The following is a 15,854-nucleotide window of genomic DNA, read 5'->3' on the forward strand; positions in this document are numbered from 1 at the left end:
AGATAATGTGAAGCATACATAGGTACGGTCCCCCCCCCCAGAAATCCCCCCAAAACTGCTAATTTGGTGTAATCTGAACACTTGCATCTGATCCCACCTTATCCATGCTCTTCCTCTGTCTGGAATACAGCCATTCTCTCCCGCGGCTCATGCACGTGCATGCATAGCATCGCATTCCGCGATTATCCTCTTGCAGCTCAATAATTTGTATATCGAGGGCTGTTCACAGCAGGGAATATGAGCCCTTTAGTCCATGGCCGTGAGGATCAAGTTCAAGACCCTCTGCATCGTCCACAAGGCTTTCTGGGGCCAGAGACCACACTATCTCTAACTCTATGAGGCTCAGACGCTTCTCCAGGCAGAGAGTGGGTGATAAATCTCTGTCCTCGGCTGGGGCCACCCTCTGGAACAGCCTCCCTGCCGCTCTCAAACTTGAGCAGGACCACCTAAGGCTCCGGAGGCAACTCAAGACCTCTCTCCCTTGCTGATGTCCCTGTCTGCTGCGCATACTGGTTATCTGGCCGCCCAAAGAACCTACTGGACCAGGCTCCTGCACAAAGAGTTGCCCTTTCACTGCCTCTCCCTCTGGGACTCCCAAACACTCAAGGGACTGTATCTGCAACCCTACAGTCCCCTGATTCTTTGCACTTATGAGCCACCTCCCGGCAGCACTTACGAGTTACTTGCACTCTCCCCTACCCCTCCATCCTGACACTTATCCCCCTCCCACCTCCCCCCCGCACTTGCATGATCTGAATGACACAAGGCCTAGTAAGTTTGTTGTTTTGTTCTCCTTCTGTCCTCCCTTTGTTGTCTCATTGTGCCTAGAAACACTTGTGTACAGACACGTTATAAATTACTTATATCATGTATCATATAACATATCATAGTGCAGTAAATCGACTCAGTTCTCTCCTTCTACATAACAGATGGAAAATTGATGGCCCTGACACTACTCATTCAAATCTCAAAACGAGACACTGATGAGGATATGCACTGAGTTGCACATGTACAAATCCTTCGCTGCCCATTTGCAAGGTTAACATGCTAAAAAATACTTTTGGACAATATATAAAAATGCTGGCCTCATAATGCCTTAAGGCAGTGGATGTGAAATACCTATTGAAACAAAATGTGTCTATGATTTCCAATCGGTTCAGTTGTTACCTCTGAAAAGTTTTCCGTTATGCATCTGTTCTGTTGTATACCTCTGCAAAGCGCTCCGTTGATGCTCGAAGCTAGATCTGTGCTCAATAAATACAATAATAATAATAAAATATGTGAACTATGGCGCATTTGTATCATTTTCTATTGTGCATACATGTCAAAATGATTCAGGACACTCTCGCCCAGGATATTTCTTTGCAGTCTGTGTCTTCTAGTCCTGGATTTATAATGGGAAATGCAAAACTACAAGTCCCTGAATTCAGACAAAAAAGAGACTTTAAGAACATCTCAAATTATATGGGGCATACAGGAGTGTATACTCTGCTTACATTAGTTGAGACAATGAAAACAGATATATCAATGTCAAGTTACATGTGTTTGTACAGTTTAGGAAAATGATGGAGCACAGTCCTACAGCTTCCAACACCAGTATATAAGATGTGTTACAGCCCAGAAGCTGGCTTGTTAGGCTCTACTATGACCATCTTTTTTGATTGCACACATAACAAAAACCCACGTGTTTTTTAACCTTTCATTTTATTAACTAAATATAATATGCCTGTTTGGGAAAAGATTGGCACTTAGAAGAGGCTTGTGTCAGAAGCGGATGGACTGATCTGTGCAGCTTGCCACAGTGAGGCGTGTTTGTTTGTTGGATACGTTGGAAATACTGACGGGTCCTTTACTCAATGCTTGGCTTCCCAGAGCTTTCGGTTTGCAGCTCCGGCGCAGTGTTGAAGGGAAACTGCATTAATGTTGTGAGGCAGTAACGAGGAACGAGGAATACAAGTGTGAGCGACTGTGAGGTGGCCACAAGGCTGTGGGGGGCTCTGGCCGTCCGAGAGTAAGTCAATGTTCTGCAGCAGAGATTGCATTGTGGATCCTCTTGGTGTAGCTTGAGGCTGGGTGCTAAAATAGGGCACTAGTGTACCAGTGTGGTGCAGTGGGGCGGTAGTGAGTCCATCGCTCCTTTAAGCCTCTTACATCTGGGTTCTGTGTTCTGTGTTCGCCCTATAAAATATAAGAGATAAAGTAGATATAGCATAGTGGCTGGAACACAGAGGAGTCGGCTGTTGTTACTGTAATTGCTATAGTTGGTTGCTGCTGCTGGATGTAGTTAGACTTAAGGTGTTACATTTCAGCCTGAGCAGTCCTAGAAATGCTAGTATAATTAGCCAAGTGAAATTAGTGGCCGCTCTACATGTCTTGCCTTGGCTTTCTAATTTTAAATCTTGAAACATGGGATTACTTTTACTAGTACCTGCAACGTTCAGAGCCGCCCAGGAAGAGGAAGGGTTGACTGTATAAAACCCCCTTCATTTGCATGAAGTGCATTTGAGGCTTGCCTCCTCTTTCACCTTTTGAATAATAAATAAGTAATGCCTGCAAACCGAATACGATATCAACTTCGCAATACCGCTCGCCGTCAATCACCTTTGACCTGCAGCACAGCAAAAAAGGATCCAGAGATCATTCTAAAATAAAAGCCAGTGAGGCGGCTCTGATAACTGCGGTAATTGACCAGTCGACTGCTATTAAAGGACCAAGTGGACAAGGTAAACGTACGGCTTTTCTTAAACCGCACCAGCCAAGTACACGAATGGATAGAGAGGAATGCCCCGTTAGCCAATGCAGAGGATTTTACTATTGCACAAGAGGAATTATTCCTACTTCCTCCAATTGATAACAATTCACAGCTGAACTTATGTCTTAGTGTACAAAGAGTATCAATGGGGCATACCCTTCAAGCCCCTATTAACATCGACCCCTTTGCAAATATCTTTGGTGTAGTTAGTATGCAGAATCTATCTGGCACCCCAAATTTGGAACAGATCGCAGAAAGTCTATATGTCTCCTCGCATGTTCTTGAGACTTCGTTTAGTTCTATTTGTTATACTTATTCGGTAGAAGACCGTGAAGAACCAGAGCAATTAAATATTGTAAAAGCGTTATTTATCCTATTTAATACCATCTTGAGGGAACAACGCTTTCTTAAGGAAGGTTTAATAAAGCTTGTTGACGTAGTGCTGTCTAATGGTCTGGGGCCTGTTCCTAATTTTACGACCAATAATGATATTATGAACGCATGCCGCGATGAAGTTACATTGAGAAATAGTGAGGTAATGCCAGATAACGGAATAGAAGAGGTGGAAGGGCAGGTGATATCTCCGAAGCAAACCTCTATTCCTCCCTCTTTGATTGAGACAGCTGATGATCATGGTACCAATATGAAACCTAGAAAATCCAAAAGGAGATTAAGAAGGAGGAAAACAGGAACAAAGGGGAAAAGAACATTGCTACCTATTGGGAAGTGTGCATTAATGATCAGTCTAACTCTTTGATTGTTATTCCATCTACTGATCGCAATAACAGATCCACTTCCAATCGCTTTTCACCCTTGAATGATCCACCTTCTGTTAAATGCCCTGATCATTTGCATAATAAATCTAAGTTGGGGGGCCCTTATACTCTTGGGTACTTTTGGTGCACCGTACAATGGAAAAATCTCATGTGGCGGTTGAAGGTACCAATTTGGAATGCAATGGTTTAAGGTTCGGGGGAAATATGAATTGCAATCTAAAACGAGTAAGAACAATGGTCGAAACTCTGTTCTATAGCAGTGGCTTTAAATGAACCAAACCAAAATAGCCCTGTTCAAAATAAAAAAGGGTACCTCAAAAATTCACGTTATTGGTAAGCAAATAAAGGTTGTGGTGCCTTTTGCTACAAACTAAAAGCCCTTATTTAAATCGGGAGAAGATATTAAATGTGATCCACTGTCTACAGCAATTGAAACCTATTTCTACAAAGGATTTTACTTTTGTAGAAATACCCGAGTCGGATTCTGATACTAATTGGTCCAGAATACACCTTGTTTCTCCAATCCTCACTGACATGCTGATGCACTTCTCTTATGAATTTATAGGAATGGGGTATGAACTAATCAGGATCCAAAGTAACTGTATGAAGAAAAAGGTGCAAGCAGCAAGCAGCCCATAATCATGCATTAAGGAAAATGTTCTTGCCCCAGAAGAGAATCTATTTGTTAGTCTCAGGGCTGAACTTAATAACGACTGTTGCAAGGCATTAAGTAGTTGGTCAAAGCAGGCAATCCTTATCTTAAGCTGTCATGAGATATCGGTAGAGGAACTCTTGGTCAATTCTCAAAGGGTTAAAACAGAACTTTTTGAAGAGGATTGGATTGAAAAAAATCGAGCGATGGCCATTTTATTTTTATTTATTTTTATTTTATTACATTGTTATACGCCCAGACCCGGGGGTAACACGGCGTAGTTACAGACAATGGGAGAATGCAATCTTAGAAAGTACACAAAGGCACACAGGAAAAGCAGTCAATAATGTTCAATAATATGCAAGGCAGTCAATAATATACAATAATATGTGAAGCAGTCAGATATGTACAGTTAATTGGAGCGGATTAGTGCTCTAGTTCAGTTAGAACTTATTGAAGAGCCAAGTCTTCAGGATGCTTTTGAATTTAGGGAAGGAGGTTTCGTTCATAATGTGGGTAGGTAGCGCGTTCCAGTGTCTAGGTGCCAGTGTTTTGAAGCTACTGCCCCCTTCATTGTGACTGTGTTGTTGAGGTATTTGGGAGCTTTGTTAGCCCTGCATTTGTGGGTGATGCTCAGGGTTTTAAATAAAATTCTGGCTTGGATGGGGAACCAGTGGTGGTCTCTTCTGGTGTTGGAGATATGTTCATATTTTTTGATGCCTAGAGCTGCTCTGAGGGCTTTGTTCTGCATGAGTTGGAGTTTGGCTATGTTGGCTCTGGAAGTGCCCAGGAAGAGGATATTACAATAGTCTAGCTTAGACAGTATGAGTGCTCTGGCTAGAGTAAAACAGTTTTTGGCTGAGAGGAATTTACGGCTGAGGGAGATGAGTTTGGAGGTGTAGGAAGTGGACAAAGCTAATGTGTTTACTTGTTTAGACATGGATAGTGTTGCGTCTAAGTAGACGCCAAGGGTCTTGACTTGTTTAAGGACAGGGATTGTGGTTCCATCAATGGTGAATGATTTGAAGGCGGGCTCAAGGGTGTTGATTTTGCTGGAGGAGCCTAGTATGAGGATCTCCCTTTTGTCGTCGTTGAGACAGAGGCTGCTATTAGCCATCCAGTTTTGGATGAGTGAGTAGATTTGGTTAACCAGGAGGGAGTCTTGATCATGATTGCCTGAGAGAGGAATGAGGATTTGGGTGTCATCGGCGAAGTTAGTATAGATGACACCCATGGCATCCAAAGCTGCAAATAATAGCTTAGTATAGGCATTATACAGGGTGGAGGATAGGCAAGAGCCTTGCGGCACACCTGCTGGGACAGGCATTGGGTCTGCTGATTCTTTGCCGATGGACACTCTGGAAGTCCTATCAGCCAAGAATGATTTGATCCAGTCAGTAGCGCTCTGAGCTAGGTTGAAATCGTTTGCTAGAGTGTTGCAGAGTTTGTCATGGTCAACCAGATCGAAGGCCGCTGAGAGGTCCAGGAGCATCAGCAGACAGGGTTTACCTGCTTCTTTAGTGGCATCCATTTGGATCTTCAGATCAAGGAGGGCTGTCTCTGTACTATGGTTGGGACAGAATCCTGACTGACGGTCTCCTAGTAGTTGATGTTGTTCCAAATGGTTCTGAATTTGGCAGTAGGCTATTTTGTCAATTATTTTTAGGAGAAATGGGACCGTTGTAATAGGTCGGTAATTAGTGGGTATTGATGGGTCCAGGGATGTTTTTTTTAGGAGTGGTGTCACCTAGGCTTTTTTGATACTGGTGGGGACTGTGTTTGTGAGGAAAGAGGCATTGACGAATTCGGTGATTATGGGTGTGAGAGTGGGGGCACAGTGTTTCACTAGATGGGAGGGGATTGGTCTTCTTTACAGTTGGAGGCTTTGAGTTTCATTATGGTGTCAAATACTTCTTTGTTAGACACTGGTGTAAATTGAAATGGGGGGCCCATGGTCGTTGATATGGTGGGTGGCGTTTTGTCGGCTAGGAGGGTTTTTTTTATTATCGATTTTATTTTGCAGTAGGAGAATTTTAGATGAGAGTGCGTTTTGTATGGTGGTGCACCAGTCTTTGCTAGCGTTAGAAGGTGTTGAAGTTTGACAGGGGTTTTCGAGCTCTCTAAGGATGGTAAACAATTCTTTGCTGTCGGAGGACGCATTAGTGATGCGGATGTTGAAGGCATTGGCTTTTTGGGTGATTATTGGTGATTTATATGTTTTGTTGGCTTCAGCGAAAGCCAGTGCCGATTCTGGGGTATTGTTTTTCTTGCGGAGGTGTTCGAGTGATCTTTTTGTGCGTCTTAAGGCTACAAGTTCCTCATTAAACCAAAAACAGGAGCGTTTGTCAGGTCTACGGGTTTTAGTGGTGATGGGAGCAAGTAGGTCAATAGTTTGGGTAAGGCATTGTTGGTATTGTTCTGCTAGATAGGAGGGGTTGTTGGTGCCTGGAACCGTAAGGGCAAGGGCAGCACTCAGGGCTGGCATGAGTTTGTCGGGGGAGAGTTTTTTGATATTTCTAGTTTCAAAGGTTTCTGGATTTTTAGGGGTGATGTGCTCTGTACTGGCATTGTCTATGGTGAAGTTAATTACATAGTGGTTTGACCAATTGACTGGGAGGATGGAGTCAATGGTTATTAGAGAGTTGAGAGTGAGAAGCCACTCTAGGGTTCTTCCCTTTGAGTGGGTGGGTTTATCTATCAGTTGTACAAATTGCATTTCTGACATGGCTGTATAGAATGTAGATGCTTCAGAGTCCAGGGGGTCATTGTATCCTAGGTTAAAGTCACCGAGGACTATGCATTTAGTTTTAGGTTTGATGAGGGGCATTAGGAGTAGCGGTATGTCCAAGTCAGGGTGGGTATTTTTGTTGGGTGATCTGTATACCACTAGTAAATTAGTGTTGGTTTTGGGGTTGGAGGTGTACTTCACTAGAAGGAGTTCGTAACCTTGTATCTGTTCTATTGGGCTAGCTCTAATTTCCAGAGTGGTGTTGGCTATTATGGCAACTCCACCTCCTTGGGTATTTGTCCTGTCTGTTCTAAAGATACTGAATCCTGGGGGAATGGCAAGGGCTATAGATGGTCCTGCTGCTGGGTGAAGCCATGTTTCAGTGACCACCAGCATGTCAAGGTGTTGGTCCTCAATAAGGTCATGGATGTCTATGGCATGGGCACCTAGTGAACGGGCATTGATGAGTGCACTTTTGAGGGTGGAGGTAGGGGCGGGGGGTGGTGTGTTGTCTAAAGTGGTGGAAGAGTCCGTGGTTTTGTTATTGGTTAGGTGTTTGAGTGGTGCCTTGTGGAGACTTTTGTGTTGGAGATTAATGGGCGTGATGTTTAGTTTGGTCGGGGTATTGAGTGTGGTGGTAAGTGGGGTAGCTAGTAGGGACATTTTAGTTCTAGACATGAGTCTATTGAGTCTTTCAATACCCAGGATGGGTGTGGTCGTACCATTAATGCTGATAGGTATGGTGTGATTGTATAAGGACGGGTTGGGACTGAGACACGGGAGGTCTGAGGTTGCTCCATTTTTGATGGTGGTGGGTGTAATGTGGGACTGAGGAGATGGTATGGGGAAAGGGGGGTGTGGGGGGATGAAAGGGGTGGGGCAGGGGATGGGGAAGTGGTGTGGAAAGCCTGGTTTAGCTAGTCCTTCGCCAACCTTGATGAAATGACCTCTTGTGCAAGGTGTAGCATTAGGGACTATACAATAAGGGAACATGATAATGGTAAGGAGCGCCAGCATTATATTGGTGGGGGCTGAGTAGTCAGAGATATGGTTCGATGAGCTATGTATGCACATGGGCTGGGTACAATAGTCCAGCGCAGGCAGATAACGCCTGTGTCGCTAGCAGTGTGCATAGGCAATGGGGCACCTAAATTCGATTTTAGCAATCAGGGTTACAGGTGATAGGTATGCAGTAGAGAGGCAGTGGACATGCTATTTAGGCGGTTTAGATCCAGTAGCTGAGAGGCAGCCTAATGTTGATATATCATGTAGTAACAGCATTAGTTAGTCTGGTCAAAAAACAAACTTAATATTCTAAATGCAATTGTGAGTCTGATATATATGGCAAAGTCATGGCTGCAGGTGCTTGGGTTACCTTGTATGTGGCTGGTAGGGGGTCTGGCAGACGGCAGACACAGGCACAAACAGGAACCAAACAAGTGCTGGCCTTGTTGCTGTGGGCCTTGAGGAGTGTAGGCCGGCTTCCCCTGCCGGCGGCCAATGGGGGAACAGATAGGCACGGCAGCCTATCGGATGCGGGCCCTGTGGTTAGGCAGAGGGAAGGCAGACGGCCATTTTGGAGGGTGCAAGTACCTCGTGTACTTGAATGGCAATTTTAATACAGCCACTGTATTAAAGCTTTGATCCCATGAAATGTGCTGGAAAAGAGCTTTGCCTTTGCTGCTGGTCGGTGGGGATAGCCGATTCAGTAATTTAGATGGCGATTTCAGGGGAACAGCGCTACGAATTTAGCGCTTACCTTATTGGGCTGGCAATAAGGTGGTCATGCTGCTGGGTGCCCGCTGGGTGCCTGTTGCTCCTGCAAGGGCGGGGGCTGGTCCGGAGAGCTCCTGCTCTTGGCGCTGGCGAGGCCGAGTGGATCCAGGCATCTACATGTGCTGGCCTTGTTGCTGTGGGCCTTGAGGAGTGTGGGCCGGCTTCGCCTGCCGGCGGCCAATGGGGGAACAGATAGGCACGGCAGCCTATCGGATCGCATGAGCCATCACTCATTTTATCACTCCAGCTATGAGGTGAAAGCTTTTAATGTCTTGCCTGGTTATTTGAAAAAGTGTAACCAAGGGGCACTCAGATCTAGGACCTACTGCGCATGTCAGTTCAATACACAGTACAAGAGCAATTTAACAAAGTTGCGACCCAATCTGCTGCGGGTAATAATGCCAGTAGGGTGCCTGTGACTGTAGACAATTAGTGCATGATTTCAACTCTATCACACTCGCTGGGTGACAATAATTTATTTAAAACACACAGCCAACAGGTGTTTCGGCCCATAAGGTCTTTTTTCCAGGTGTTATGAAGAGACTGACTGTACCAATGTCATGAGGATGCACATTGCAGAAACCCCAAGACAAAAGGCCTGGTGGAGCAGGTAACTCATCCGCCTTGGTGGCAGCATATATTTACTTACCAGAATTGCGGGGCAGATACTGGAAACCGTGCTTGGGTACTTTTTTTTCTTAAGGTTTCAGCAATGTGGATCCTTATGACATTGATCCAGTCAATCTCTATAAAACGCCTGGAAAAAGACCTTGCAGGTCGAAACACGTGTCGGCTGTGTGTTTTGATTAATTTCTTGTCAATCAGCGCAGTGTGATAGTGCACGATTAAAACTTAATTTGAAAAAGCACCCGTCTAGATTGCACAAAGGTGATATGTTGAGGTTCAAATAAAATGTGAGGCCTACTAGCGAGAATTCAGGAGCTGAAGCCAAAATTCCAAGAATCGATAGAGTCTGTAGACACTGTGATAAAGCAGTAGAAACCGTCAATCATTAATTAAATGACTGTCATGATACAGGATCTCTGAATTGGCATGTTTGCCAATTTAAATTCGGAGCAATTTTGGCTTAGAATATTACTTAGTCAGGAACCTATTTTAGATGTTGTAATATTGAGATTTTTAAATAAGGTTTTAGTGTGAGTATTTGATATTTTTTATTATATTGATGTTTTAACTCTTGTTTGTTTTGTGTAAGAAATTGTATAACGTATATGCACTAATAATAACTAAATACATGATCATCCATTAAATGGAACTTGATGGCTCGGCACAAAAAAAGTGAACATTGCTTTGCAGAATGTCCTTGCCGCAGTGAATGCCTCAGTTTATGGTACAGAGAATGAGGACTTAGAAGATGTAGCAGGAACGTATCATAACTCGCCCACTCTTAGTTCACTAGTTACTTGGAATTCTAGAGGTTTTATTTCTTTTTATTTGAATCCCAAAGGTCAATCCCTTTTAAAAGCTGCTGCTTTGTTTTTCTTACTGGAAACTTGGCTTTTGTAAAATTATCATTTGGATGGCTATAACATATTTAAAAATGAGCAAAGAAGGGTTTGTATAGAAGACCGCTTGGGGGATTGATCTTCTGTGTTAAATGTGAGCTTGGTATTGAAGGATATTTATTGGAATCAAAATAATCTTGCAATTCTATTCTTGCAGCTCTTTTATCTCTGCCTCATGCTTCTTTAATGCAAAAGATATTGGTTAAAATGTCTTAGATCCACCCCGAAGGACAGGAATCTTCACATATTTTGAACTATTAGGAAACACTTTTGAATGAATGGTTTTTTGATGATTCTTCTGCCCAATATATTATTTATGGGTTTTCCGATTGACCAACCATTTAAATATATTGTAAAACCCAGAGATTCTAGGGTCAGGCGATGTATAATGCCTCTACGATTTAATGTACTTCCTACAAATGTTTTGATGAGAGCCCGGGGGGGGGGGAGACGTATAATGTAAGAACCTGCAGGCTGTGTAATTCTGCTGTTGAATCCATTTACCATATACTTACTTTATGTCCATATGAGAAACATGGACAATTTGTGACCACATTCCACTTCATTGAGAGTGATCCATTTGGGCCACCATATTTTCCGGAGACACTGCCATTCTAAATGCTGCTACTCATTATATTTGGCCAGAGGGAGAGAAAACAAATACTTAAATAAATAAGAACACTTTGTTATGGAGTTGATAAGATATTTTCGCAAGTATGGAATTGTGGAAGGTATAGTGGGTCTTTTTATGGGTGTTTTGGCCTCTGTCGGCACACCTTGGGCCTTGCCTACCTGCTGGTGAAAAACGTAGCAAAAGTTTCAGAATTCGGCCCCATGGCTGGTAAGAATTCCAGAGGCAGAGTCTGCTGCCTACACATTCACCTATGGAATTCTGCTCAGTCCTACTGCTTAATACAGACAGAGTTTTGCGCAGCACCCGTTTTTATGTGTCCAGGGCTGTGCACAGCTCGTGGGCTGTCACTGGGGAATGTTGACTGAGCAGTGAGGGCGTAACTGTGCCTTATGAAGGGTGAGTATCGATATTAATAATAACCAACGTTATAGAGCACAGATGAGGTGAAATGTCGTGCCTCATTTACATTTCAGCTGTGACGTTTTTACCCCACGTCAAGGGTGCTCGTTTTATTGACCTCAGGTAAATAAAAAGTGTCGGAGAGCCAATGCGAACCTTGGTTTCCTGCAGACCTCTTATATTTTTTTGGAATAAGCCACTCAAACCACAGAGCTTTTTCATCAATTAGAATGTTAATCTGTGCATCCAGTGATCTGTGACGTCCCACAACATGGTATCTGGTGTGCTTGCTATATTGTATTCTTTAAAACCCAAGAGTGAGGATTTCTCCATGAGATCTGATACATTCTTCCCTTGACCTCCCCTTTCAGGCCTTACTGGATATTAAACTTTTCTTTCGCTCGTCTGGGGTTCATTTCAAGGTGCACATTGTATTAAACCATGTGGATTTATAAACCCTAAAACATGTTTAGTTTCGGCTATTATATGGTGCTTAAATGACAAAAAATAAGCCAAAACGCATGCATTGAACTAAAAACATAGGAGGCAGATGGAATGTGAGGAGGGACACACAGATTGTGGGTGTTTGGTTACTTTCCCACTCATTGATTGCCTAGGGCCATGCTAAGCTCTATGGCCTTTCCAATCCACTACCTGCTCCTCTCAGACCAAAACACATAATCCCGGGATCTCTTCAAGCTAGCTCCATCATGCAGTAACATCAAACTTTGTGTTGTGTAGGGCCTGCCAGTGCCATTTCAAAGCAGTTGTCTGATAGTTAATGGCTTCATTTCAGCTGTTAATAAACTACTTGTCTTAACAAAGTGTGACCTCAGCCACTTGATTTATTAGCAGTATATGTGTAACCACATCTGTTCCTTGCACTTAAGTCCTGTTATTGACCAAGCAAACAGTTGGCTTTTGCATAGGTATTAGATACGCATTTGACAGTGGGTGCTATCTTATGGCGAGGTACTTCAATTATGGCAGTGCCCGGAAAATGCCTTTCCCAAGCATACACAAATGCCCAAACTGTTGGCTTTGCTAATTCATGTTTATATAGGAAACATAAGGAATAGAATGATAAGTAGAATGGTGTTCACTTTACCTCACATCCTCGGAAAAGCAGAAGCGGGCGGCTTCCTTTCTCAGTCTGGCCAAGGTGGCACCACCATCTTTCTGTAAGTTGACCAGTTTGGTGTCTGTCAGCACCAACTTCATCCTTTCACGGTGTTGGGTGATGCATTGAGATGGCTCCTGTGGAGATTACAGAGATGCAGTTAAACCTTTGGGTTTCCCTGTGTATTCCAGGTATAACCTGTGCTCACTCCGCCCTACACTCCAACAGGGAATTTGCAGGAATCCAAGTTATTCGCAGCTTTCGAGTGTCGCTTCTAAAATGTAGCTCCCTCCCCAACACACCAGCATCAAGGAAGCTTGCTAGAACAAAAGAATCGAGGAAGCTTGCTTGGACAAACTAAAATACATTACAATAGAATGTTCATAGTTTGTGTCTTGTTGCCCCAACACAAAGATATTTGTATGCTCCAGGATACAATAATAATGTTACATTTTAAAGAAACATCTACGTTGGTCAGTGATTGGAGCATACAAAACAGTACATAAGTTGTCCTTGTGGAGAGTGCATGGCACGTTTAACATGTCACCATGCAACAGTGACAGCAAAGATGTGTCATGGGGATATTTGTAGCAGTGTAAACCCTTGCATAACATGCTTCTTGGAGGGGCGATAGAGCCTTCAATGAACATCTCGCTGCTTCACATAAAGACACTCTAAAGGAAACAAAACAGTGAAACAAGCCTCTGATCCCTTGCAATGCCATATGGTGAGTTGCCAGTCGGCGGGTGTTGCTCAGATACATTTATAAAGCTGAAATCTTGACATGTGGAGTGAAACAATGCTTAATATACCTCGGCAAACTTGGAACATAATAGAAGGCATTTTCTGGAGGAAAATACTGTCTTTGCCCGCGTCTTATCCAATGCCACGAATTAGATTTGAGCTAGCTATAGAATCATTGGAATCAGTAGTCAACTGGAAACATGTGGACTTATATAGAAAAACACTCATAGACGATGCTATTCCTTCAATTGACATCCTTCCTGATAACTTTGGAACTCCCTACCTCACTCTCTGCGGTCAGATCAACCCTACCTTCCATTCCGACAGAACCTCATAGGGTGGATTAAAGATCAGGACTATTAAGGACAGGCCCTATACCTACCTGATTGTTCCTCCTTGCTACCCAGAAAGGCCTTATTGTATATTTGTATACTTTACCTTCTTATTGACCCACAGGATCTTCGTGCAACTAGGACTACCCTGGCTTTCCACCCTGTCCTGCCACCTACATACATTTACTAACCCCTTGACCCACAAGGATTTGTAGGGCTCCTTCTTAGTGCCTACTTGTGCCTACCTTTGGCACTACATGTATATACGATATTGAGTTGTTCTGCTTGTATAATTATTGTTCCATTCGTGTATTTAAATTGCTTTTGTAACTAAGCTGTTTATGTAACTAAGCTGTAAGATGTCTTATGCAATGCGTCCTAATACCCTTGGTTTTGGTGCGCAATATAAGTAATAAAACAAACAAACAAACAAACATAAGTCGAATACATCAAATGATGTTGTGATAAAAACATGGAAAGAAACATGTATACAACTACTGCAGAATGCTGAAGCAACTAGCGAAATGGTAATTAATCGACGGCTGAAAGTAAAGAACAAATCCAATGCAATGATTGGATCAGCACATAGCTAAAAAAGCACAATATCAGATGGACATTATAACTCAAATATCGAAGCAAGAACACTGAACCAACTGGCACACTATTTGTTACTGTTTCCAGATCGACACATGAGAGATATGTTTTTAAGACCAAAACTGAACGTTCTCCCCACACGTGAATATCTCATGAAATCGAAAACAAGTGACTGCCGAAGAAGCCTTCTGCAGATTCTGTAAACAGCTGGAGAAAGAGAAACACTCTTCCATCATATCTTGGAATGCCCGGCAGTGACAGAGAAAAGACAAATATTTGCAAACATGCTCCCGCAAGAAGATAGACAAATGGATCGCGATGAACGCTGGGAACAGATAGTCCTAGGTAACAATAACTCGCTCACATATAGAGTACTTCAGTTTTGGCAAACAATCATGACTGTTAGCAGCAGAAAATAAAGATAAGAAGAAGAATCTGGACAGACGTAAGAGAAGGAGGAAGAAACAGAAGATACCGAATGTTTAAGAAATAACTTCCTGAAGAGACTTTCTTAATTCATAATTACTTTTTGGAGAAAGGAACAAGGAAATTAATTATTTTTGTATGATACACAATGTAAAGTTTGTAATCAAACTAAATCATTTTAATAATAATACAAAAATGTTTAAAAAAGCTGTACGCTACTGATCAATGGTTTACGAGACAATTTCCCAGAAAGGTGTTTGGGAGTCAGTCGCTTCATGATGTTGATTGGCCAATTGTGACCTGCATGTTATACTGATTTTTCTAACATTGACAGCAGTGATAGCATTGTAAGTGAAAAACTACAGGGCATGGTTAATAGCACAGACAAGAACCGGACTGGCCTGGAGAGCAGCACATCACTTGGCGTGAGACCTTTTGGCAGTTAGTTGCCTGAAAGCCAAGAGAACTGCCTATCAATGTAAACTGTTTTATGGATGGCTGTAGACAAAATCATTCCCGTGCCCGGCCAGGCCATCACAGCATGCTGATTCTCAGGAATTTACTCCAGGATAGAAGATGGGATCCATTGCAAGCAATACTGGAGCACAGTCCTCATTTCTAAACCTAGTTACTCAGGTTGCTAGTAATTGGCTGGTCAAGAACCGGGAAGTGCTTTTAGTGATATTTAAAGGAAGTGCATGGATAAGGGACAAGAACAACTATTTGATCTGACTGGGTGGACTAAGATGGGTCGGGCGTGGCTTGATCGGTGTAAGTAAGGAAACTATATGTAGTATAGTGACCTGTTTTGGAATTCGGTGGTTTGATCAGGTCTAGCAATGCGTACATTATGAATTTAGCCCAATGAGGTCTTATGAAATATTTACGTCATTTTAAATTGTCATGTGCCTGATGAATTATTGTATCAAATAATTTGTAAATTGTCTCGGGAGGATAGCTCAGGGGGAACGTGCTCGACTTGGAAGCAAAACAACATGCAGCAACACAGGTTTGATCCCCAGGACCGCACTTAGAAACTTCTGGGTATCAAGCATGTTAAAAATAACCTATCATATTATATATGTTGTTTTTGATATTGGAAATTGTAATGTTGTGGAAGGTTAAATTTTTTAACCATGTAACAATAAAAAAAAGACTGTAGTATGATAGATGGGTAGCTATCAACTACAGGAATATTTTCCATCAAGAGGATCCAAGTAAATTTAATAGATCACGAGAGCAATGTCTAGGATGCCACTCGCAACACTGAGGTAGAATACACCAATAGTTGCAAGCAAACCCTCCATCATTTTATGTGGTGTGTGGCCCCCCATGTACCTATTTTCCAGCTTATGGACCGGCATTGTAGGCGGAAGAGTGGAGACGATAAACAAA

The 15,854-nt window shown here is 42.8% G+C and overlaps 1 protein-coding gene across 1 annotated transcript in view; it reads right to left on the reverse strand.

Moving 5' to 3' along the window:
• The window catches only part of KIAA1755 (KIAA1755 ortholog), a 435,570-nt gene that overhangs the window by 215,126 nt on the left and 204,590 nt on the right, over nucleotides 1-15,854 (reverse strand). Inside the window, exon 10 of the mRNA XM_069652397.1 lies at nucleotides 12,352-12,500. Within this exon, the coding sequence (XP_069508498.1) occupies nucleotides 12,352-12,500 (149 nt within the window). The remainder of the gene's footprint in view (nucleotides 1-12,351; nucleotides 12,501-15,854) is intronic.

This window comes from Ambystoma mexicanum, chromosome 3p, assembly GCF_040938575.1.
Source record: "Ambystoma mexicanum isolate Mex_15411 chromosome 3p, UKY_AmexF1_1, whole genome shotgun sequence".
NCBI classification, from domain to species: domain Eukaryota; kingdom Metazoa; phylum Chordata; class Amphibia; order Caudata; family Ambystomatidae; genus Ambystoma; species Ambystoma mexicanum.